The sequence below is a fragment of the Fusarium graminearum genome, chromosome 3 (assembly GCF_000240135.3).
Source record: "Fusarium graminearum PH-1 chromosome 3, whole genome shotgun sequence".
In the NCBI taxonomy this organism is placed as follows: domain Eukaryota; kingdom Fungi; phylum Ascomycota; class Sordariomycetes; order Hypocreales; family Nectriaceae; genus Fusarium; species Fusarium graminearum.
In genome coordinates, this window is record NC_026476.1 from 6,425,773 (window position 1) to 6,450,519 (window position 24,747).

A 24,747-nucleotide genomic window follows, 5' to 3' on the forward strand; every position below is an offset into this window, starting at 1 on the left:
TCTACAAGACGGCGCAGCTTTCACGTTGGGGGCTATCTGACTGGTCCAACTAAGCCTTGTAAGATATCTAAATCAATCGCATGTCTCGGTTTTCTAGCTAGATCTCGCTAGAAGACCGACCCTAGATGTCAGGTTCAATCCACTTCGCACAGCGCGGCAATTGCTCGTCTTCAATGACCATTATTAGTTACATACTCCAGTATTAGTGGCTTACTACTCGTTAAGCTTGCTTAGTTGACCCATCCCCCCTGCCAGCGAGTCAATGAGTGGTGCGGCTGGCAAGGTTTCTGCAAAGAGAAGCAAACAACCTCGAAATGGCTTGATGTCAGCTTATAGAACGCTGTCAGGGTTCTCTCAACTACACCAGACCATGGTTGTCTTCTAGTACGTCTTTTTAAGAATTAGGTTCCAGTGTCGAACTTGTGAGTGGAAGTGCAGTTTCCAGTGGCGCCCCTATCCCATCTCACAAGAAAGAATTATCGCATACAGCGGTAATACGAACTACTACAGCATAATACGTCGCACGCTGGCGTACATAGAAAGAACTAAGCTGCTGTGCCATATGACTCGCGCCTTAAAACCACTGTTTCAGGTTCACTTATTCGCGATAGATCTATCCGACCGGATATACAAAGCAACAAAGAAGTAGTTAGTTGTCTAGAATGCTCGCAAATGATACTAAATGAGGTCAAGAGTGTAACCCCCACTTCCCACGAACTATTACACTGCGTAGATCATTTAGAGGATTTCTCTTGACGGATACATATTTCTCTTTCCATGACTCTCAAGTGGTGAGAATTGCTATGGATTTTTGGGTAAGGACCAGTCCACTTAATCGTCACTGAGCAGGGTCCAGGTTGTTTGCAAGACGGAGAGACGGTTATCCGTTCACATACACTAGGTCTAGTCTAATTGCCTTGCAATCTTCAAGAGTAGTGGCCCAAATTGTCACTGGCGTGAACAGGGGGGAGGTCTCGCAGCGCAGCACTTCAGACCCGACACATTGGATTCGCAACACATCTCACAGACAGAACGAGCGTATGATATGTAGGCCAGCTCGGATGTTACAGGTCAAAGACGATTTATCAGGCGTCAGCTTTATTGATCAGTCGCAAACTTGGCGTCGTTTGTCAAAGCTCAAGTTCCGAAGTCGCCTGTGCTATGAACAATAACCTCGAAGCTCAAGGTACCCAGGTAGAGAGATTCAGAATAATCATGTTTGATTAATTGTACGACTTCACGGTTACGCAAACCCAAATTCTCAGCTCAACTCGAGAAACCGCGCTACAGAGACTTGAAGTGCCGGTCAATCATTCGCAATCTCCTCTGTTGTCCCATCATTTGTCTAAGAACAAGGGGCATTAGTGCTACCAAGCAAGGTTCTATGAGGATCAGCTCTACAACAAGCATTCTCAGGGGAAGCGATATTTATTGCTATGCCGGCAGAGTGCGACTCAGATCCTGGTAAAGACTGCCGTACAATTTCCGACTCCAGTGCCGCACGAAAAAAAAAAAAAAAAGCAAAACACAGTTGTTTGTTTCTTCTTGGATACGAAAGGCTGGACCAGAAGCAAGCATTACGGATTCACGTCGTAATCGGGCAGCCCGGGATACGTTGCCCTGCCTGTCAGATCCTATCATTTACGATATGTGATCGATGTCGGGTCCATCGATTTCCTAACATCTCGCGGCAAGTTTCGATGCCATTGTTCAGGGAACGCCTGTCAATTAAGCTCAAGGCGATACATGGGTATTTCTAATCGATCCAAATAGGCTTTGGGGCAATGTCGATAGGTACCTTAGAGAGGCATATAGGTAGTGTATGCAAGTAGATAGAAGATTGACTGGCGTCTCTCGTTCTACGTAGGAAGTACTCTGTAGGCGAAGTAAGATGTCAAAACAGTAATTCAAGTGTCTCGGCCATATTCGTGTTTAAGCACCCTTCTTTCTAAGGACTGAAACATGACCCGTAATTCTAGATGACCTGTCTCGAGAGAAGGACTTGGTATAATCGCACGACGGAGATGCATCTATCCGCTCCATGTGTCGCAAGCAAACTCGAGCTGAACTTCCGTGAAACACCGGTACAACATAGCATGCCTCGATTGTTGAGAGCAGCTAACAGATCGCAGTACAAGTCGGTTTCTTCAGGTTGTTTTGGAAATGGTCGAGATATTTCGATCTGTTCTATTATGGTGGGTATGCCTAATCGTCCATGAGTTCTGCAAGCTCAGCCTCTTCCTCGGCCGTCAAAAGGTTTCCGTTGTTCTCCTCTTCCTCCTCTTTGGGCACGGCAGCCTTTTGGATCTTGACCACTACTTCGTCAAGCTCGGACTTGCCAAGTGGCCATGTTCGGATAGTTCCATCAATGCCCACGCTGCATACCTTGCGGGGAGTACCAGCAGAGTCTTGTAGCATGACGATGTCAGTTACCTCTTCATAGTGACCAATCAATGTGCAGTACAGCTTGCCAGATGAGCGATCCCAAATCTTGACATCCTCGTTGCGACCAGCTGTGATAACCCACTGCTCTGTTGCAAGAACGCCTCGTACATAATCTCCATGCTCATACGAATCATCAGCGACAAAGTTTCTTGACCGCGCCAAGCACTTTGCACTTCCATCGGCGCTAGCAGTCCAGAGATCCACGTCTTCGCTTGATTGATCGTAAAACAGCCGGTAGATGCTGGTCTCGTGTTCCTCGATAGTGAGTCGCTCAGCATCGGGGCGGTCAGAGAATGACTCGGGAAGCTGCTCGTAGCTGTCCAGGGTAATCTTCCACCGCCTGATGTGCGGGTCACTACTCGCACTGGCAAAGACAAGTTTGGTCGAGTCGCTTAGAACGGGATCGATAGCAATGTGTTGAACGGCGAGCATTGTCGTAGTGGGATCTTGCAGGGTGTGTAGTCGTTTACCTGACTCGACGTCCCAAACAAATATCTTCTTGTCGGCACCTCCGCTAATGAGGATGTGTTTACCAGAGATGGTAGCACAAACGACAGTCTTTATGAAGTCCAAATGGCCGCTGAACTTGCGACCAGACTTTCCAGTCTCAACATCCCATGACCAGATGTCCTTGTCCCACGATCCTGCAAAGACTGTTTGATTGTCTTTGCCTCCGATAGAAACACAAGTTACAGGAGCCTTTGGTCCACGGTATGTTGTCTTGAGCTCTGATGTCTGTGGAAAGTTAGCAGTGTATTGGCCTTTGTGAGTTCTCAGTCATACTTCAAGGTTGATCCGACGGACAGCACCGGCAGACTCAGCAATAAACACAGAAGTAAGAGGATAAGCTGGATCTGGAACAACAGCAAGTACTTTAGACTTCATAACAATGGGTTCACCATTCTTGTTGTCGGCCTTTGCTGCCCTTCTTTGACGTTGAGCTTGGACAGCACTTCAAGATATATTAGTAATGAAATGTGGTTGATGTATTGCTATACATACTCTGTCTCGAAAAAGTGATCACGATCTGCAGACTGCATGATTATGAGATCTAAATCTCAAACTTATAAGTTGAAGATAAAATGAACTTGTGTGGTATTTGGACACTTGTACAGTATCTTTTTCGTGGTGATCTAGGTTAGGCAGTCACAAAAGAGTTGGAGATGTTAAGGTGGGAGTTGAATTTTAGTGGATCCTTCCCCTGTAACGGTCTTTTTTGCCCTGAGTAGCGAATCGCGGGGTCTTTCCGCGACTTTAATTGCGACGCGCTCAAACGCGTCTCCCGAGAAACGCAACCAGGCTTAATGTCCCACTTTCAAGCCAACTATCCATCACCCATCATCGCTCATTTCCACGGTCGTTAATCTGTATTACACCTTCGATCAGAACGATAACGACCACCATGGATTCGACAATTGCCCCCAAGCCACGGCCTCGACCCGCTCACACGCAAGGAACTACTCGGTGTGCGTATACTCCCGATGGCAATCGCCTCGTTACAGTCGGCTCGAATAATACAATCCGTCTTTACAAGACAGGTTCCGATGGAGAACCGATCAATATCGATGATTGCCAGGAACAAAACATGACAGTTGCTGCGGGAGACCAGTTCTTCGTTGTTGGATCTGAAGACGGCACCGTCAGCTTATACTCCCTCGAAACAAACATCTTTGAGCGCTTCCTCACTCGAACAACACTACCAATTCGCGATGTCGCTCTGACAGCTGATAACCAATGGTGTGCTGTCGCAAGTGACGAGTTGAGCGTCAAGATTGTCAACACCAAAGATATTTCACAAGTCAAGCATCTGCGGGAACATGCACGCGCTGTGCGAAACGTTAGCTTCGATCCCCAAGGGCGATTAGTTGCGCTTTCTGGCACCGATGGCACCGTTTACGTCTATTCTCTCACCGCTGAGGAACCAGAGCTCATCCGTAAGGTGGAAGGTGTTATCGGTGTCGTGGATGCAGAGAGCGAGAAGTCGACACGTGTGGCATGGCACCCAGATGGCAGGGCATTCGCCGTACCGACTCCTATGCGAGACATCCAGGTCATATCCAAAAACGATTGGGAAAAGCAAAGAACTTTTGCCAATGGCCACTTGTCTGACATCACCGCCTTGGCTTGGTCGCCCAATGGCGCAATGCTGGCATCGGCAAGCAAGGATAACAAGGTGTTGATCTGGGAGACGAGGACACAGTCCGTCATTGCCAGATACGACTACCCCAATGTCATCGACCTAGCTTGGCACCCTACTAAGAACATCATCTCATTCACAACAACAGACGGCGAGGTCTATATCTACCCCGATTTCCTCACAGATCAGTTCTCGCCCCTACTCAAGCTCATCACACAACCAGCACCTTTCATCCACGACCCCCTCGCTGAGATTTCCGCGAACCGAAGACCGCCTCCTCAGAACGGGCAGAAACAACATGGTCTACCCACAAGACCAAGACGGGATTCCTTGGGAAGTCTTGATTCGTTCCTCGAAGGTGGTGAGGGATACGGCGATGACGACTTTGTTGAGGACGATGATGGTGCTGGATATACTGCAGGATTAGGCCAGAAACGAGGTCGGGACGATGACGATGGTCTCGGCTTTGCGAACAAGCGCCGTCATCTACTGGAGCCGCAATATCACGAATCTTTCCAGCCAGGCGCAACTCCATGGCGAGGGAACCGCAAATATCTGTGTCTCAACTTAATTGGCTTTGTCTGGACAGTCGACCAGGACGGACACCACACCGTTACTGTCGAGTTTTACGACCATGAATTCCATCGAGACTTCCACTTTACAGACACATTCCTCTACGACAAGGCCTGCTTGACCGAGCACGGCACTCTCTTCTCATGCCCACCAAAGGATGATGCCCCTGCAGTTATCTTCTACCGGCCACATGAGACATGGACACAGCGATCTGACTGGCGTACCGAACTGCCTCGGGGAGAAGTCGTAACAGCTATGTCGTTGAGTGAGTCCTTCATCACCGTTACAACCAGTGCCAACTATGTGCGTGTTTTTACTCTGTTTGGCATGCCGTATCGTGTTTATCGACCAAAGAGCACACCGATGGTGACGTGCGCGAGCTGGAGAGATTATGTTATAACTATGGGCAATGGACCTATGGGTGCAGATGGCAACACTCGCCTCCTGTACACCATCGAGAATGTCAAGAGAGACGAGATTTGCCAGAACGAGGACACTGTAGCTCTTCCTGAAGGTGCCACACTCAAGAGTGTATTCTTTTCAGACAACGGTGTAAGTTTTGCATCGGAAATGGACAACTTAAAATTACAGTTGCTAACTTACAACGTTTAGGATCCTTGTATTTATGACTCAACGGGAACTCTCCTTACACTCCTTCACTGGCGACAGCCATCAAGAGCATCATGGGTGCCTCTTCTGGACACCAAACTGATGGATCGTCTGGCGTCAGGACGCAAGAACGAGTCATACTTTCCCATTGCAGTGGCTGACAACAAGTTTCACTGTATCATTCTCAAGGGAGGCGACCAGTACCCATACTTTCCTCGCCCTCTCCTTTCCGAGTTTGACTTTTCCATTCCTATATCATCCGCCCCTAAGCCATCGAAGCGTAAAGTCAGGGAAGGATCTGAGGATCTTGATATGGGTGACGGAGACGATGACAAGGACGAGGAGGAGGATGGATCATCAGAGACACGCAAGCTTGAGCAGCAGTTCATGCTCCACGGCGTCAAGGCTGCTCAACTTCGAGATCTCGTCGAGGCTACTTCAGGCAGCCACAACCAGCGTTCGCAACTTTCACGTCTTGAGCTCGAGATCGACAAGACCTTGCTGCAGCTTCTGGCGGTTGAGTGTCGTGAAGGCGAAGAGCGAGGTATGCGTGCGCTTGAGATGGTGCAGCTCATGCGGGATCGCACAGGCCGCATGATGGAGGCTGCTAGCAAGGTGGCAGAGCGGTATGGAAGAACAATTCTAGGAGATAAGATTCGCGAAGTTGGAGAAAAGCGAGTCGAAGGGTTGGGAGATGATGACTTTTGAACGGTTCGTTAGCAAAATGGAGTCGGCATAGTAAGATGATTTAGAATATATCTAGCATTGTAGGAGCAGTCTTTGCCTTTCCCTGACGAGTGTCAGTAACAATAATGTCATACAGTCTGTCACGAAAATTCCCAGGTGCAGCTTTGGAGGAGTTTGTGATGGAGTACATATTTGCGTCTGTTTGGATTGTATATCAAACTTTTGATCTGATCACTTAGGATTAAACAAGTTATGATTACACTATACAACGTAAGAATTCTAGTACAAACGTATTCTTTCATGTGCCCTGATACATGCTCAAAACTCATGATGCTTTCTGTAGGTTAGATCAGCCACGGTATGTTGGACATATACTACACCAGAACTTCCATTACATCTTCCCCTGTTCTGACACAAATGTTTCGAGTTTATCAAACGCTGACTAGCACATATTTCTGTTCACGTTGCTACTCCTATCATGATCTGTACTGACATTAGATGCCACACCTCTTAAAACTGCCGACAGGAATTTTCACATAGTAAACCATACCACCATACATGTCAGCCAAAACCTGATTCAATATCGAAGCAGGCGCATAGACACACGACTCAGACTTGTCTGGCTCAGCGAGATCGCATCACTCATACTTTTATGACAAAAGATTGCCTATTTCGGCTTGTTGGGAAGAGAATACCTAGTAGTTTATCACTCACAAGACAACGACCAAGAGATAAAAAGTTTTTTTTTTCTCTCTCTACGACGCAAGGATACCCTCGTTAACTGTTGCCTATAAAAGATATCAAAATTTTCTCAACCCTTGTCTACGCCAATGAATACCACCGGCAAGTATATCCGGAGAGGCAACGTCGATCATGATACCCTCTAAATATTGTGTTGTCTCGAACATGTATGTAAAGTAACCCTGGCCCTGGCACATAGGGTAGTACATATACGTAACGGTGGCTTACTGTCGGCCCGGCCGAGGAAGAAGAATGGAATTCTTAAGAGAAGGAATTAGGCGCAAACAGAGATTTTTTTCTGTTGAACGAGGGCGTGGCGCCATGGGACAGAGTAACATCGTTGATTGCACATGGGTTCAATATGTATCAAACAATAGTGTCTCGGTGATTTGGGCAGCCAAGCCAATGCAGGTACTTAGCATGTGTATTAGGTTTCTGGGTATCCGTAGAGAAGGAAAAAATTCAACTGCCGAATGCTTAGGAAAGAACTAGCCGTTTTCCTCTGTAGTTACTAGTTGATGATGGAAGGAAAACGCAGTTCCTGAGCAAAAGCCGAGAAAAACAGCTTCGATATCGGACATGGAGAAATCTTGAAAGGTTCTCGGCCGGAGGCGCCCACCCAAAAACGTTAAGTTAATACCGACTGAGAGGGCCAGATCGGAGGTACAGCCCGTATCAGCACAAGTTTGCAGTCGAGAATGGAGAGGTTCAGATACCAAATGCTGCAGCAATTGCGGCCGGGGCAACCGACAGTATCCCTCAGAGCGTTCTCGAACACTTCGATAGACACAGAACTTGTTAGCGCTCACGCACCCTCTGTTGTGCATAACGCAAACTTCTGTACTGTGCTGGGATTGACGTGCACCGCCTTGACGGCTTGCTATCCATTCATCCATCCATTGCCTCGGGTTGGGGAGCATATCCCTGTTTCAGTCCACTCCCCTTTTATTGTTCTCATCCTATTTTGGACAGAAGGAGCTCTTAGCACAGTGGGATCTGCTTAGATGAGTTGAGACATGACAAGATAAGATACGATTAGTATTCATGCATTATGGGAAAACGTTAACCGTGCCATGAGTCGTGCCACACACTTCAGGGCTTTCAGGGGCCGCCACAAAGCACTGGTAGTCATCATAGATACCTAGATTAGCTCAACACGCTCAGATCTTGCACCAGGGGACGGGACGATCTGACGGACCGGGGAAAGTGGCAGACTCTTTGCTTTTTTTTCTCATGAGTGATTCGAGCTGAGACGTTTCAAGTATCACACAAATTGACGAGCGCATGAAAGTGAACGTGCAACTCAAAGCAGGCGACGGGGACGTCCGTAGTCCGAGTGTAGAAGCAAACTAAATATGATCTGACCTACCCAGCCAGCACAGGTAAATGTCCCTGCGAAAGTCTATTGAGGTCCCGTCTAGGTATTCGTACTGTGGTCCAACACCGCTCGAAAATGGACGATAGAACCTGCTTGTATCACGCGACTTGAGAATGCTGCGCTGTTATTGTCGAGTTGCAAACTCAGTCGGTCTTATGATAACCCTCAACACCTAGTCCATTTGTTTAGTACAGGGGATCTGCATCTTGAAGATGCATCGAATTACGGATAGAGCTAACTGATCGGTCCGAAGCTTGGCATCAGTCTGTAAATATCGTTGCCTGTTAATAGTCTGTGCTGGGTTTGTGGGTGGGCTAGTGACTTTCCTGACTGAAATTGGTGGCAAGCTGGCGTCAAAACTTAAAATTTTAAGGTCTTGTTTTAGCTCGTGGTTTGCCAGTCTGTGGGCTTGCGGTTCCAAAATAGAGGGACAATAATGCAATAGTGTTGCCATTCAATAGACTTTCCCCAAGTTACATACGCCGCGGCCCTGTTGTGGAACGCTTTAAATTATATCGAATTCGTGTAAGTTCGGAACCGGCTAGGTGAACGTTGAGTTGCTGGTTCCCCGAAGCTCGAATAGCTTGACTCTCGATGTCAAGACACACGTAACAGGGTCGAGAAGTAGTGATGTGGATTGGACGATCAGAGTCGACATGAGTCAAGAGGGGGCTACATAGTACAGAGCACCATGGCGCCTGTTCAGCTCAAGTCGTCGCTGCAGGCAGGTCTAGGCAGTTAGTGTTTGAGATGAATGGTGAAATGGTTGTCGATCAACAGGATCATGTTAAAGGATGTCTTACATAGATGTGAAACGCCAACAAACACCCTGTAACATTCAATATGTGCCCCTTTGCACAGCATCACCACCAACTTCATATGTTGCGTTTAAAGTTCCGCTTGCCTGGCTACATGGCAACATGCCCCTCAAGGCTGAATCATCGGCCGAGAAACTGTGCCTTTGGCTATTGACTCTCGTCATCGCGGGAGCCAGGGGTAATGGACCTGCCGCGGGAATGCTCTCGGTACTGGCGGTTATGTAGTGATAATGAGACTGAGCGAGTCATCGTGCCTTGGTGCCTTAGACTACGCTGGTTCGTTATGCTTTATTACCATTGATGATGATCAGCAATCCATATCGTCTATTGCGGGGGGGATCATGTGCCGAACTGGTCTAGATAGGTCGGTTGAAAAACCGGTCACTGATATTCATCTCTCTTATTGATATGGTAGGATTTGGCGTTCGTGGCCGAGCATCGAGTTGTTGATCAAACCGGTGGGGCTGTAGCATAGGTAGCCAGCCATATGCGAAAGTGTATCTGACGACATAATAGAGTTGCTAGCATGTAGTAGTCTTTGGCTGGCAGATTATGAGTATCCTTAACCCCCGTCCTCGTCCTCGTCCCTGTCCCTGTAGGTAGTGACAGAAGTCGAGAGCTGTTTGGGCATATGTGAAGAACTTTTATCAAGGACAATTCGAATGCCCATTCTTTTTCGGGTCAAGCGTAGAGCTGGCGAGGTGGACAATGGTGTTTTCGGCCGTTGGCAAAGTCTCGGGGCTCGCTTGGATCCCCTGATTTGGCGTGGTTTCCTTGGATCCTGGCCTGGTTCTTGGCTAGGGGAAGCTGTCCGAAAGGACGCCATTGCCAAGGTCCGACTAGCGGAGAGGACTAAAACCCTTGGCCAGACGGATATTTAAAGTGGCTGACGAATTGCATAAACTCCAAAGGCTACTCGCAGCGCGTTAGTACTTTCTGACTCTCCAGTCTTGAATCGACACTCAACGTCTAGTATCGAATTCAAGATGCTCCATAACGTTGATAGGCGTGATCACCGAGTGTCATCTCCTTCGACTGCTACTCACTCAATGTAGGAGATAGGTAGTTATCCAAAAGATCGCAAGCAGTGGAGATGGAGACTGAACCCGTTAAATGATTGCATTAAGTTGAGATTAGCGGCAAGTAGGAACCTAAGCAAGTACAACGGGAAGGAAGCACAGGGCACGAGAGAGCACGGGACACGGGCGACGGGCGACGGGATAATGAACCACGGAGCTTGAGCCGGGCGATGGGGCATCATGGAAAAGCACGGAGCACGGAGCGGTCTGGTCCATCAACATTGGATGAGAAGGAGCAGCTATCTCCTGCCCAGCTAGGAAAGCATTGAGTGCTTTAAAAGCAGCAACTGCGACATAAATTCCCTGCCTAGCTCGAGAGACCTTTTCCAGAAAAAGAAAGAAAAAGAGAAAAAAAAGAAAAGAACCATAAAGACAAGTCTAATAGAAAACATGTGACTATCGTGTCTGCGCCAGAAGAATAAACATATCTCCTACCAATGCATACCCAAGTACTGTACCATGATCTTCCCGTCCCTCTATTAGTACAGACTGCTATTTTTTACCGGCTACTAGTGTAGGCCCAGGTTTCCTTTACCTATGTACATAGTAGGCGCAAATAATGCGGCGTCACATTCGATAGGGTAGTGTACGAGCCCCTTTCATGCTCAGTCAATATCACAAACTATTCGGCCACGATTTGCGGAAACCGTACCCAGTCTAACAAGGGTTTGTTATGCCAGGGAGACTTGTTGAGCCAGGGTTATCCGGCCCGTCGAGGTTGATCCAGATCCATCCTTCAGTCATCCAACCGCTACGGATACCTGCCCTGCCCTGCAACTGCAACAGCTAACTAGAATAGAGCCCGCCCGTCATCTTGTCTTGCCGATTCACTATCTCGCGATCCCGGAGACCAGTTATGTCAAGTGCTGCAACCTCACCCTCGCCGTGGTACCGCGAGCGGAGTCTTGACTTGGTTGAGGGAGGGCTAAGCTCTACTGCAGTTGCAGTTAGTAGGAGGAAGAGGTCCGAGCAAAGGATTGGCTTGACATGCTAGACATGTCACCTTGTCGCTTGTCTTCCGTAATTGCGACTTTTACAATACGGTACTAACGGTTCACCATACCCGACGACCAATTGCTTCGCGTACAGCAGTGACCTGCGCGCCTGCGTTGTCATCATGCTAGTAGAGTATTCGGCGCCTTCCAGCAACATCTGGTTCGTTGTGGGGGACTACCTACCAGATATTGCTTGTCATGACAACGATGATGAAGCACTTTTCCGATCTCGCAACACCGGCTTTATGACCGGACAAATTGGATGAGCCCCGGAAACCCGGCAGATATGCAGAGACGTTGAGGCTATTCTCTATTATCCTCCCCAAAGATTATTGCATTCGGACACGGAGGTTCCCAGCTTCTGATAGAACCATGTTGTACTTCGATCTTCATGAACGGATTCTGCCCATTCTCCATCTACTTGGATGATGTGACAATGGCCCAGGCCGTTGAGTACGACTGGAACAAACCGGTATTTCTACATTCTTTACTTGTCTTGTGTCGTTTACCTACACTCGATACCCATTGGGGCACCCTCTTCGGGCATCGAGGCTGGGCGCCACACATTGCAGTTTGCCTCCCGGCGTTCCTACGTTAGACACCACACCATGTGAGAAGATGCGGCAAGGCGCCAAGGAAAATATTGGAAGCTGGCTGTTCCGGCCCTTTTTTAACATGTGCAGTTTGGTTTGGAATAATTCGTTGACGGGTTCTTGATCTCAGATCTGCCTCTGAAGCCACCACTAGATAGATACCAAGGACTGTAATGACGGATTGGTCTTGGCGGCGCTATACATCAAGGGTTCTATTGTTCCATTATTAACTAATACTGCCTTACAATGGACATGTCAAAGTCTTAGTTGTAACGCCAATATTACGGAAGGGGTCCCTACAGCCTGGGCACTGGAACTCCATTCCAATGGTGGTGATGGGACTGTGAGGCATCGATCCAGACCCATCGACGTATGCACTGTTGCTTTTGGCAGACGTGACAGCTTGGCAAACTGTATTTTTGCTGGGCTGTGGTGTTGTTGTTTCAGTCCAGCATGGTACAGATACAGTAAAGCAACAGGATGATTGTTTTGAGAGCCGCTTGAAAGTCATTCCTAGGCGTGACAAGTCGGGAGTGAGGGTAGGGGTCTGTCTGATGGAACTAAATTACATTACATATGAACAATGTGGGTGTTAGAGACTGGAGTGGGTGTGGTAAGTGGACTTCTTTTCCGATTCGATTGGCCTCAACCAGCTCCCCTCCATTTCGTATGCGACCGTGGGTAGCCATGAGTGTCAATCAAACCCCATGCTCTCATCCCTCCCCCATCCCCATCATATCTCCATGGGTTCCATGACACTGTTCGAGAGGGCCATGTCCCCAAATTTCCAATCCTGGCTCTTGGGTCCATTTGACAATGATCATATCGGTCTGCCTGCAGTTCAATGCCAAACTACCATTGATTTTCCATTCTCCCTCTCTCTCCCTCTTTTTTCTTCTTATCCCTACTTGAAACGCCTTTGACCGGATCGTGCACGCTCATAACATCAACCAGCTACCTGGGTCTGGTCTGGCTAGAGAGAAGAGTGAGCCTTTCCGTTCTTAGCTTCCTCTTACAACCACTTTCACAACTCCTGCATATTCCCGTCCTTCTTCCCACACTGTCCAAGAGACTTTTGTCTGGCGCTCTGAGCCCTTCCTCGTTCGGCCGCCCTCAGAGTTCTCCCCGCCTGTTCTTAGGTTGAGGTTGGTGTCGTTGCCATCACTGCAGTGGCCGCAGTGATTCGTCCACTGTTGGGACATCAGCCTACCTAGTAAGCTAAAAAAAGAAGAGGTCTTTGACGCTTGATCAGACAAGCACCTTTGATCTCTCTGCGGAGTCACCGAGCTGTGCGAACACTGCCAGGGATCTGTGCTGTTTCGTCAATCGTTACCGGACCTCCTCTCGCGCGCGGACTGGTCGTGGTTGTGGTTGTGGTTGTGCCCTTTGCCCGGGCAGCCTATCACCTGGTCGAGGTGTCAAGATAGAGTCGCTGGCAATCTCGCCTCCTCTCCCCGCCTTCTAGAAAACCCAGAGCCCTGAAAAAAGCCCCTATGCGAGGCTGATCAGCAGCGGCCATCCATCTGAGCCGGGGTGTGGCCTAAACCTAACCTACCTACCAACCAACCTAACCTAACTAACCCAAGCTAAGACAACCTGCTAAAGTTAAGCTAACCCACTGTAACTTTGCGTATTTGTACTGTACAACACTGTACCGTACAGTGTCCCAGACAGAGTCCTCCTAACTTGCTTGAGCTTTTTAGTTTGGAGAGCTTGCGGTCTGGCCTGGGTTTTTGCATTGCATTGCTCCAACCAACGACCCAGCGGGACCAGCCAGCCCAGCTGCAAATCGCCGCTCTTGTCTGTGCTATTACCACATCCCAGTTCATCGTTCGCCTCTCCTCATCTTCTGTCACCTTTTCCCCCCATACTCGAAGCGAAGCAACACCGCGCAGCTCGCCTACCTGCGCCGGGAACCGCTTGAACCAGCTACAGGCCAGGCCAGGACAGCCCAGCCCAGCTCAGGTTATCCTGCAAGACATCCCATCGTCCCACTCGCTCATTTCTGCACACACAGAGACAGAGTACCTGTTGTCCAGTACAGTACGGGACGGTTCGCATCGTGTCGCATCATATCGCATCGCATCAAATCGCATTACATCAACTTTACTGTACGTTTCTTCCCTGACTGGCCCCCGATCCCGACTCGGCCACCATTCTATTCTGTCGCTCCCTCCCCCGGTGTCTCTCGGCTTCTGATCCACCGTCTCGCGCCCGCGATACCGTCTCTGTGGCCAGGCTTTGTTCTTTTTCCTTCCTTTCCCACATCCTTCGTCGTCGTCTCAAAGTTTAGTCTGCCATACTACACACCCACTAGTTCTCTACACCCCCACTGGGCTCGAGCTCACCCTCCTCCTTGCTACTTACTCGACCTTGCCTTCATTTATCTATGTACTCCATCCTTTAACCCCCGTTTCCTCCCGTTCTTACCTGCAGCTCGTTTCTTCTTGTATCCTCTGTTTCTTCAAGAGCAAGCATTTTCGAACTTGACCCTGGCCTTGTCTGTACCTGATCCTTCTTGTCGACTAACCATCATGGCTACAGCGCACATGGCCGTCAGGACTGACACCTTTCCGCACTCTACCTCCCGCTCTCACAGTCACAGCCACCAGTCAATGGGAGCTCGCATTATTCCCATACCTACACCTACGATCAAGATGTCTCCTCCCAGCAACGGCGACCCGATGGAGATAACGTCACCTGCGCCATCTTCTAACGGTAACCACAACTCCGACTCCGAAGCCAATGGCAACGGCCAATCCAACGATCGACCCAAGAACTCTCCCGCGCCCGATAGCAACACCGTTACGAGCAACAGTGTCAACAACTCTAACAGCATGCCCGCGCCGCCGCCAGCAGCAGCTGCTGTCCACCAGCCCAAGATCGTGCAGACGGCTTTTATCCACAAGCTCTACAAGTGAGAACGCGCTGCCAGAAAGAAAAAAACCACGGCGTCTTGCTAACAATACGCTAGTATGCTGGAAGACCCCAATATCCAACACTTGATTTCCTGGTCTGCGAGCGCTGAAAGCTTTGTTATGTCGCCCTCGGCCGATTTTTCAAAAGTTCTATCGTGCGTTTAAAGCAACTGCAACTGGTTGATGAGTAGGCGACTAACGCCTTATAGGCAATACTTCAAGCACACCAACATATCATCGTTTGTCAGACAGCTAAACATGTACGGTTTCCATAAGGGTGAGTGCCAGAAAGATCCATATATCAAGATTCTCATGGTAACTAACATGGCATAGAGCGCGACGTTTTCCATACAGGAAACCCCGATACGACTCTGTGGGAATTCAAGCACGGCAATGGCAACTTCAAGCGCGGTGATCTAGTCGGCCTACGTGAGATCAAGCGTCGAGCCAGTAGGCATGCACTTGTGCACCGCGAGAGCAATTATACAAAGCCTGTGACATCGCAACCGGGCACTCCGGCTGAGCCAGTTCCTCTTCCGCCAGACAGTGCTGACGCCCGATTGCTCAACATTGAGCACACGCTCTTTGATTTGAGTAACCGACTGCAAAGGAGTGAAGAGAACGCTCACTATATGCACGTCAAGAACCAGGCGGCTATGGAGACCATGAACCGCCTTCTCCATTTTAATCAAGAGCTCTCTAGAACTATGTTATCCATTGTTCCTGCTGAGAGCCCAATTTCCCGTGATGGTATGTGTTATTCCCAGCAATATGTTGGTAGCATCTGACAATGATCCAGTGATTGCCTTGCAGGGTGAGATCCAAAGGCAAGTTGATGTGCTCAGAACGATCGAAGAGCCACCACAGGAGCCTCCGTATACTGGTCGTCAACAGTACTTCGCTGGCGTCGAGAATGCTCCGGTGTCTCCGAGACAGCTCGCCCAAGATGATCAGAGACGAGGTCCTACTCTGAATGTCCCTTCGGCACGTAGTCAGAACTTTTACAAGCCGCCAGTCCCCTCGAACCTGTCAGCCGGCACACGGAGGCAATATGGCTCGATTAGCGGTGGCAGCACTACTCAATCATCCCCGTTGCGCACAGCTCCTCCACCTCCACCCCCCGCACCCCATCCTCTATCCAACGTCGAGACTGTTCCTGGTCCTGGTAGCTTAGCACGCCGTCACACTGCTGCCGACATCCGCGCCCACGGTTGGCAACCGACACCTTCTCCTTTTGCTTCTGGCGCACCATCAGGTGCCTGGCCCCCTTCGCCTAGCCGAGCCGCCCCCGAGGAGCAGCGAATTCGGGATTCTTTGTCAACATATTCACTACAAAATGCATCTCAAGCGCACCCCCATTCGCGCCCGACTACTCCTCCTCCCCCGTTTGTGAACGGCCTTGGTGGAGGCTCGGACACTTTTGGAGGATGGTCATGGGGCTCTGCTGGTCGTGAGAACAAGAATCTTTCAGTGAAGGACCACTCGGCCCCCACAACTCGACGTGGAAGCATGGCTCATATTCTCAACCCGAGTGATACTGCAGAGAGGTCAGACGAAGACGAGGATCCTCGAGGAGACGACGACAGAAAGAGAAAGCGAATGCAGTAAAATATACCAAACGAATATGAAAACACAGCATAATTACATTGCCTGATCTGGGCACACCCTTTTTTCTTAAATCTCAACTGGATACAACAGCTTTCTTTAACAGAGGCGCATCACGTACATACTACACATTTCATACTTGGATATTCATTTCGCAGACATCACATCAGGCCACGCACACATTCGCACTTTTATGGCGAAGGCAGCCTGCTTTGGAGTATAGGACATGGGATGGGCTAGAGGACGGTCACGGGAGGCTTTCTTCACCAGCGCGACGCATTGCAATACCATGGCAGGCATTCTGTTTGACCCCTTGGACTTTCTTCTTCGCTCTCGTTAACACAGAGTGGGTTCATTTTGGTACATTGAGAGATAGTTATTGTGTTCTTGGGAGGAGTTGCATGATTGGTGCTGGATTATACCATCGGAAGGCTGTTATCATGGGATAGGATATTTGAATCTTAATGACCACCGTTGATATAGCACCGTATTGCGATTGTGAGACAGTGTGAAGTTGAGTCGAGGTAATCGTTCTTTTAACCAGACCAATGTATTGTGCCGACTGTGAAAGTAATGGCTAAAACACGATTCAGTGCCAGTCAAGGGTCGCGTTTGGGTATCTTGTTATTGATGGTAAATCTTCTTATGCCTCTGCCCCTGTCTCTGCATTCTCAGTCTTTGGCTTCCTCTTCTTGTTCTTCCTCCTACGCTTCTTGTCTGTCGTCTTCTCAGGAATCGCACTCTCTTCCTTGGCGACATCGTCCTTCATTTCATCATCTGCTTCAACCTCGGCTGCATCCCCGTCTTTCTCCTTGATCTCAGCCATCTCTGTAGGTAATACTTGGTTCTCGGACATGTATCCAGACTCTGGCTCAGTCACAGGTTCGACAACCTCTTTGCGCGGCCTCTTTCTCTTTCCCAGGGCACTCCTCCCCATCTCTTCTTCACTCTCGCTCTCCTCCACCTTTTTCTTGGCCTTGCCCGTAGCGCCCTTGCCCATTCTACCCCTTAGAAACCTCTCCTCCTTGGAGTTTGCATATTTCTGTATGTCTTTCCTCTCGGGGACGTAGCCGACTCCGGTGTTGGGTATTGTGCCGCGCGTGAGGTCGTCGTCGTTATCGTCTGGGAGAACACGGCGTCGCACGGGTGCAGCGGTACTGTTACTGGTCATATTTTTTAGAATCGACGATCTTGAGGCGATAGAGAGTGAGATGCGGTTTGTGAGAGAGGCGTAGTTGTCTGCGACGGGCAGAGGGGCAGGTGGTGCGGGAGCCATTGCGATTTTTGATGTGGTGGTGTGATACGTATAAGTTGAGATTGATAAAGTTTTGAGACTAAACGAGAGTTCGCATGAGTTGGGTTTGAGTCGGGCCAAGAATGGAGGACTGGCGGCTGTCGACTGATGGAAGTTGGTGATGTTCAAGTTTGGTGGAGAGGCTTTCGTAGAAGAATTTCACATGCGACATTCTAGAACGGCGGGTGCTTATCTTATCTTGAAGAATGCCTGCAACATCAACAAGTACAAAACATGGCACTTCCGCAAAGTTTATAGCAACATGGATATAGCATGTAATTTTGGGGTATTTATTTAATCTGAGCTTAAAAGTATATACTTGAACTGATTAGAATTAATGAAACCAGACAATGTCTACCCGTCCGTACTCCGTTGCCTCTATTTTAAGTCGTAAATTCGTAAACGTGAAGGTGACCTCTTTTGTCGCTGTGCGCAACTCCAGACCAAGTTGATTAGTAGCTGGCAGTTGTATCTCGTAGACTGAGCACGTAGGGCAGGTCTGTAGCGTCTTGGTGTGTAGCCAGTCGTATGACAGACCCTGAGCTACCCGATGACTTAGATCGAAGGCTGGAGGTTGACGGCCGGCTCATTCGATACCGGCGCTGACTCAGTGCAAGACTCATATTGCTGTACCTTCGTGATAAACTCCCGCTTCCAGTGGTACCGCTCCTTATACTATTAGGAGCAGTCTCATACACGTTCCAGGTGTTTGTCGACGGTTGACGTCTTAGCCGTCGAGCAGAGCTGCTAATGCTGGCAGCATCCGATGGCGTCAGGTTGCTACGAGAAGTACCGCTTCTGGCATCATCGTCGCCATTACTGGAGGGCGATGAGGCCTCTTCTTGATCATCAAGGATGTTCAGGTCCAATGGTTCCATTGCGCGTAAGATTTCGGCAAAGAGGTGCATAAGTTCTTTGAACTGGGCGTTGGAGATGGGCCTATTAGAAAAGCGTGCGTATTCGTAATGCGAGAGGAATTTAGTGGTGTTTGTGTCCATCGTGAGAACCCCCAACTCTGCAAGATGGACTATGTAGTCGCGCAAGCTCATGTTCGCAGTTCGCTGGAGAAGGGCTACAGCCTCGGGATCGAGCAGAGGCGGATTCGCCTGCGAGGTTGGGTCGGGAGGCGCAAGAGTTAGAGCCTTGCCTTCGATAAGATTGGGTAGCTCGGAAAAGACAGTCGAGTATTCGAGATTAGGTAGATCAGGCGCGTTGGGCGATGACCAGCCGTGGTGTTCGATATCTCCCCAGACTGGTTTGCGACGAGGTATTACCACCACCAGCTCCTCTGCTGGACCGTCAGGACCGTCGAAACCCAGCTTGACTCTTGTTTCGACAGTTTCTTCCTCCGGTGTTATATCCTTGGTTTGAAGCCGGGGACGCGATTCGTATGCGATCGATGCACTACGACCCAGCCCCAACCCAATCACCTTGTGAACAGTTGAACGAAGATCGCCCTTCTCGATAGGTATCCACTCCTTCGGTATCGATCCTAAATCGGTCTTGTTGATGTAGAGACGGGTGATGAAGACGAAGGACACGACGACGATGGCAGTGACGTAGGCGGCGATTAGGATCCAGATGTTGTAAAGCTGTCGGTTCTGGAACGAGCGATGAATCGCATCCGCAGGAGTAGCTAGTAGAAGTCCGAGAAGACAGACGTAGAGAAGAACGTAGAGCGTGCGATAGATGATGGAGGCGACAAGCCGGCGACGAGAAACGGGAGACGCCATGCTTTGAGCTCATGAACAAAAGGCTGTCGCAGTTGCAGAACGCGCTGCGATGCAGTCAAAGGCTGCTATGACCTGGAAATTGATATTAAGCAGAATAATAGGGACAAATTATGGGACATGACTAAAGTAAGGGAATTAAGTTGTAATGATAGTGGCTGAGTTGACGAGTGAATGAGTGAGTGAGTGAGCGAAAGACTGGTACTTTAGTGAGTGGTGTCACTATAGTTGGAGGGGGGTTGGGTTGACGAATCGAATGTCCAAAGGGCGAACCATTGGATGATTGATTGACGCAACCAAACCAAGATGGACGACGAGCAGAAGAGGTTGCAAGTTAGGAGGACCAGGACCCTTGACCAGACAGTGTCTTATCAAGGCGGACACGGCGTAACAACACGGCTCTAGTATGGAAGTTACCCACGGCCCCGCTGTCACTTTAATTACACTTCAATGTTGTGGAGCTTGTACGTAGTATGCAGTGTTTAATTATAGTTGCTTTTTCTCCTGCTACAAGTTGTTACAATGGTATCATAATACATTATCTCACCCTCTTACCCTCTATTGCCTTATACGTCTCTTGCTCCCAACTCATGATTGGACTTGTGTCATCTCGGAATTCTTTGCGTCCGCACAAGCCTCTTTAGCCAAGCGAATATCAGACAGCGTCAACCTAAGATCGCTGCTGTAAGGCTCAAAATTGGCCAGCACCTGCTTCAGAGCAGTCTTCAAAGCGTCCATAACCTTCTCCACCTCAGGGCTCACTCTCTTGCACGACACGTCAGTCCAGTGAAGTGGGAACTCGATACGGAAAGCCTCCAGCTTCTTAATGACAGATGTGAAAGTTCGGATGATGCCGGGCACGTCTCTATGCACATTTCCGAACTGATCCTCTGTCAAACTGTGCACTGAGAGGTGGTGGAGTACGTGAATCGCGTTGATACAAAGCGTAGGTTCGGCATATGGCGTTCCAAGCACCGCGGCGGCGAATTGGGTTCGGAAGCGCTGTTGAAATAGGGCGGCAATGGCGTCAACCTCCATCAGTTGCAGAGTCCACTGTTCAAATTGACCTTTCAGGTGCTCAGGAGTGACAAGTTCCTGCTGTTCCTTGGTCAAGACTCGATCCTTGGCTTCCTTCCAAGTCTTTTTGGCGATTGGGCTCAATTTCGAGGCAGGAGACTCGCCAGGAGATCGTGCGACTTGGCTTAGGCGCTTCTCGACCTCGCTTCGCATCGTTCGAGGCGCCGCTCGGTTGTTGAAAATGGGATCGTCCCGGAGAGGAGTAGACACCCGTTGTTTGGGTTCCGCGGCGGGTGCAGCCAGAGGCGCATCAGGAGCTTTGCCGTATGTGTCGACTCTGGTCTCGATGGACTTGATCACGTCCAGACAGATGGAATAAACCTGAGACCACATGGGCCCGTCCTTGCGATCGATGTCTTCGTAAATAGCTTGTCGGCGAGTGTCAAAGCCTTGGGCAATATATGCGAGCTCCCACATGGCGAACGCCTAAGCAAGTTAGAAAAAGCTATAGATTGAGATTCATGTAGGCTTACCTTGATAGAGAGTTTCTTGCTCTTGAGTCCGTTCAAAAGACTGCTGTTGGGGTCCTTGGATTCAGAGGTAAGAGGCTTACCGTTCTTCAGGGGCGCCTTGACCATGAAAGAAGAGAAAGCAAAGTTACCAATGTTCCAGATCAAATGAATCAATGTTCCAGCCTCCATACAACGGAACAGGAGCCAAAGATCGCTTGGCCAGCTAGGCGGGAGCATGTTGGTCTTTGGTAGATTATAAAAGATGCGTAAGAACATGAGCGCCCAGCCCCAGATGAAGGATCGCAAAATGGCGTAGTATAGTATCAACGCGACGGGAAGTGCAGCAGCAGCGCCTGCGACAGAATCGCTGAAAGTGTGTGGGATTGCCTGGTACACCAGCTTCAGCGCGTCGGGCTGCTTCTCGTTTTTGCCCTTTGACAATCCGAGAACCAGGCGATCGGTATCCCTTCGGTAATGGTTAAATGTTTGTGTAATAGCACACGAAATCATGTATGCCAACAGGAAGAGCGGTCTCTCGTTCAGCCTCGCCCGGTCTCCGTGGAAGTAGGTGATCCAGGATAGGTTTGCCGTAGAATGCATTGACCAAAGAAAAACATGGCTGAAGAGCAAGCTTGAAAAGCCATACCAAAACAAAGTCTCGTACGTCTTAAGTTGCGTGACGGTGGTTTGGAGAGTCTGGAAGCCGGAGCCGGTGGTACGTAGGCCAACGTGGTAGTTTGCTATTCGGAGCACGACGATCGCGAGGCCACATGTGAAAATGAAGGCAGTTCGGAAGCCAGCTGGACCAATGGGGAACCAAGCCCAGAAGTCTGGACAGTATCATGTTTAGCAAAGCGCGTACGAGACCAAAGGATGCTTCAACTTACAAGAACTCCAACTGTCCAAGATGATAGCTTGAAGATAGGATACAATGAGCAAAACAGTAGCTGTTGAGGTGAAGCGCCGATGCAGAGCTGGCTGCAGGAAGTCCTTATAAGGGGATTTTCTAACGGTGGTGGCCGCCATCTTCGCAGCGCATCCCAGAGATGAAAGAAAGCTCGGGATGTTGTTTTTGCGATGATGTCGAAGTTGTTTCGGAGGAAGACTAAGAATGGAAGCTCTAAGCTCAACCCCAAGTAAATAAAAATCTCCAGCCAGCAACCACTCATCATGGACGCTAGCAACGCAAGGCCCAAGCAGTAATCCTCCACTATCAATCACGTGCTGATATGGAGTCCAGGTTCAGGTCCAGCTTGGCTGTGGTTGGTTAGACTCGTTCTCCATGCCCAATTACGTATGTTTGCAGGGAGGTAGTCTAGTCGGTGTTTCGCTTTAACTTGATTGCTAACCCTCAGCCACCTTATACTGTGCTAATGCAACAGGTGACTTGATTTGACGCTGCCCGGCTTGCGCCTTCATCTTGTTGTCTTCCATCAACAATCCAACTGGCGTTTGCTTTGCAAGCGATTCTTTGTATTTACCACGACTCGAAAACCCCGTAAACTCCGAAAACACCATGTCGTTCGATCTAGAATCTGGCCGCGGGGGCTATACCGATGACCCGGCCTTCCAAGAACTACAGTACAACCTCAAGAGCAAATTACAGACCCTCCTGAGCAGCAATCGGAAACTCGCCAACGATGTCAACGTGTTGGGCACTAGGAAGGATACCCCGCGCCTGCGGGAGCGAGTTCACAACAGCATGGATAAGACGAGGGATATGTGCAGAGAGATTGGCGATGGTGTCAAGCGGCTTCAAACATGGGAGGACTTGACCGTATGTCAAACTCAATTCGAATTCGTTGTCGCATGCTAATTCTAGTCAGAAACAACAAAAGTACGAACAAACAAAGGTTTCGAGTGACTTTCAGGCTGCACTTCAGGAATTCCAGAGCCTTCAGCGACGAGCCCTTGAAAAAGAGCGCGCATCAATTACCGCCGCTCGTGCGGCACAGGAAGGCGAGTCGGCCGAGGGCGCTTCATCCGAAACCCAATTAGAGCAACTCCAACAACAAGAACAGCGCGTCGTACTCGCACCTCAGGACGAGGTCGACTTCCAGGAAGCTCTCATCATTGAGCGCGAGGAAGAGATCCGCAACATTGAGCAGGGTGTCGGCGACCTGAACGTCCTCTTCCGACAAGTAGCGCAAATTGTGAACGAGCAGGGGGAGCAGCTGGGCTCGATCGCTGACAGAGTGGAAGATGTCAGAGAAGACACGCGCCAGGCTGACGTCGAAAACCGACAGGCCGCGCGGTACCAGAAGGCAGCCCGCAACAAGAGCTGCTGCCTATTGTTAATCCTCGCTGTCATTCTGACCATTGTTATCCTTGCTATTGTCCTTGACTAGATCATTTAGAGCGCAGCCTTTGACGATTATGGGTGGTAGTTCTTGTTTTTGAAGGCGTCTATCGGAGTTTTCTAGGTATACACAGCTTTGAGAGCATGCAATGGTGTTTGCAGACCAAGCTTAATCAAATGCTCTTCCCTTGCGTCTTTTCCCCTTTTTGTGACTGGCGTGGTGGTAAGAAGGGCAGTTCATTACTTGGCTTGGGTATTATCAGGCTTTTAGTTTTCGGTGTAATCATTTTTGTCAAGATCATATCATTGATCCGAGTGAAAGCAAATGAGGTGCCCCAGTAGAGAAAGACGGCGCTGGGCAGATCGGCAAACATGAGAGGCACCACAGGCACCAGTAGCATGATCCTGCTTAGAAGTTGAGTCAATCTAACGACGACTGGGCGAGCAAGTTCGTCGCCATGACTCATGCCCAACAGGATTTTGAGCTGGGCCTTATCCATCCTGCCCCAGATACTCCAAACCAGAATGCCCGAGCAGATGACGGGTAGGCCACAGTAAGGATCAGCTGAAGACAAGTCGGTAAACCAGAGCAAGCCTCCATTCGTCAGTGACTCGTCGAACATGCTGCTTGCAGCTCCTAGGCCTGCTGTTGTTGAATCTGCATTGCCCAGACCGATTTGATGACTGATCCAACCCAAGGGGGCATCACATTTGCGTCGCAATGCTTCAGACACGGTGACAAATGGGATTATTCCGGCCACCGGTACAAAGCTTTTCCAGCGCTGCACACCCCAGGTCTTGTAGATACGTTTCTTTGACTTTGTAGAAGCACCATAAGCGCGAAGAAGTCGGAGTTGAAGAGGCAAATCCCGGTCTTTTTCATTCTGTGCCCTTAAATGACGGCGCGTCCAAGCTGCAGTCAACGGTTCCAACGGTTTTCGGCCCTCTTGTACACCACGAACGTAGTATTGAAGAGGGAATCGAACAGTCGCGTTGATGCCAATGGCAACCAATGGAATAGTTACATACCATGGCACGCCTACGCTGTGAGCCCAACTGAGACTGTCAGCTGTTATGGTGACTGCCTCGCCGAGCGTGGAGGCGATGGAGAAGTTCCTGCGGCTGGCGCATGGCGATGATATCGAGTTGTTAAGAGCTGTACGGCGTACGGGACTGGTGGTTTGGAGAAACGGCCTATAATGTGGCGATATATTATGAGCAGTCCTCCTCAAAAGAGACATTTTGGCTCATGTCCTCGCAAATGCGAGTGCAATTGATCTGTTTTAATAGGTAGTGAGGGGTGAGCGAGGCTCTTGA

The 24,747-nt window shown here is 49.5% G+C and overlaps 10 protein-coding genes across 10 annotated transcripts; 3 read left to right on the forward strand and 7 right to left on the reverse strand.

The window, feature by feature from the left end:
- Positions 1–2,205: 2,205 nt before the first annotated feature.
- On the reverse strand, positions 2,206–3,485 carry FGSG_10870 (uncharacterized protein; the record flags this gene model as incomplete). Its single annotated transcript, XM_011327215.1, has 3 exons — positions 2,206–3,180; positions 3,229–3,397; positions 3,448–3,485. The coding sequence occupies 3 exons, from the start codon at positions 3,483–3,485 to the stop codon at positions 2,206–2,208; spliced, it is 1,182 nt and encodes a 393-aa protein (XP_011325517.1).
- A 362-nt stretch (positions 3,486–3,847) lies between these two features.
- FGSG_10869 (uncharacterized protein) lies at positions 3,848–6,472 on the forward strand (the record flags this gene model as incomplete). Its single annotated transcript, XM_011327216.1, has 2 exons — positions 3,848–5,707; positions 5,768–6,472. 2 exons carry the CDS (start codon positions 3,848–3,850, stop codon positions 6,470–6,472), a joined length of 2,565 nt encoding a protein of 854 aa, XP_011325518.1.
- A 1,208-nt stretch (positions 6,473–7,680) lies between these two features.
- Positions 7,681–8,088, reverse strand: FGSG_13901 (uncharacterized protein; the record flags this gene model as incomplete). Its single annotated transcript, XM_011327217.1, has 1 exon — positions 7,681–8,088. One exon carries the CDS (start codon positions 8,086–8,088, stop codon positions 7,681–7,683), a length of 408 nt encoding a protein of 135 aa, XP_011325519.1.
- Positions 8,089–9,788: 1,700 nt separating this feature from the next.
- On the reverse strand, positions 9,789–10,214 carry FGSG_13902 (uncharacterized protein; the record flags this gene model as incomplete). Its single annotated transcript, XM_011327218.1, has 2 exons — positions 9,789–9,889; positions 9,956–10,214. 2 exons carry the CDS (start codon positions 10,212–10,214, stop codon positions 9,789–9,791), a joined length of 360 nt encoding a protein of 119 aa, XP_011325520.1.
- Positions 10,215–14,312: 4,098 nt separating this feature from the next.
- On the forward strand, positions 14,313–17,543 carry FGSG_10868 (uncharacterized protein). The gene is made up of 5 exons (XM_011327219.1): positions 14,313–14,972; positions 15,030–15,128; positions 15,183–15,250; positions 15,307–15,723; positions 15,773–17,543. The coding sequence occupies exons 1-5, from the start codon at positions 14,590–14,592 to the stop codon at positions 16,579–16,581; spliced, it is 1,776 nt and encodes a 591-aa protein (XP_011325521.1). The 5' UTR covers positions 14,313–14,589; the 3' UTR covers positions 16,582–17,543.
- Positions 17,222–17,854, reverse strand: FGSG_10867 (uncharacterized protein; the record flags this gene model as incomplete). Its single annotated transcript, XM_011327220.1, has 1 exon — positions 17,222–17,854. One exon carries the CDS (start codon positions 17,852–17,854, stop codon positions 17,222–17,224), a length of 633 nt encoding a protein of 210 aa, XP_011325522.1.
- Positions 17,855–18,324: 470 nt separating this feature from the next.
- FGSG_10866 (uncharacterized protein) lies at positions 18,325–19,605 on the reverse strand (the record flags this gene model as incomplete). The annotated part of the gene is made up of 1 exon (XM_011327221.1): positions 18,325–19,605. One exon carries the CDS (start codon positions 19,603–19,605, stop codon positions 18,325–18,327), a length of 1,281 nt encoding a protein of 426 aa, XP_011325523.1.
- Positions 19,606–20,084: 479 nt separating this feature from the next.
- On the reverse strand, positions 20,085–22,208 carry FGSG_10865 (uncharacterized protein). Its single transcript, XM_011327222.1, has 3 exons — positions 22,019–22,208; positions 21,153–21,961; positions 20,085–21,105 (listed from the first exon to the last, which is right to left on the reverse strand). Exons 1-3 carry the CDS (start codon positions 22,155–22,157, stop codon positions 20,191–20,193), a joined length of 1,863 nt encoding a protein of 620 aa, XP_011325524.1. The 5' UTR covers positions 22,158–22,208; the 3' UTR covers positions 20,085–20,190.
- A 298-nt stretch (positions 22,209–22,506) lies between these two features.
- On the forward strand, positions 22,507–24,416 carry FGSG_10864 (uncharacterized protein). The gene is made up of 2 exons (XM_011327223.1): positions 22,507–22,908; positions 22,958–24,416. The coding sequence occupies exons 1-2, from the start codon at positions 22,648–22,650 to the stop codon at positions 23,477–23,479; spliced, it is 783 nt and encodes a 260-aa protein (XP_011325525.1). The 5' UTR covers positions 22,507–22,647; the 3' UTR covers positions 23,480–24,416.
- FGSG_10863 (uncharacterized protein) lies at positions 23,734–24,671 on the reverse strand (the record flags this gene model as incomplete). Its single annotated transcript, XM_011327224.1, has 2 exons — positions 23,734–23,835; positions 23,868–24,671. 2 exons carry the CDS (start codon positions 24,669–24,671, stop codon positions 23,734–23,736), a joined length of 906 nt encoding a protein of 301 aa, XP_011325526.1.
- Positions 24,672–24,747: the final 76 nt, after the last annotated feature.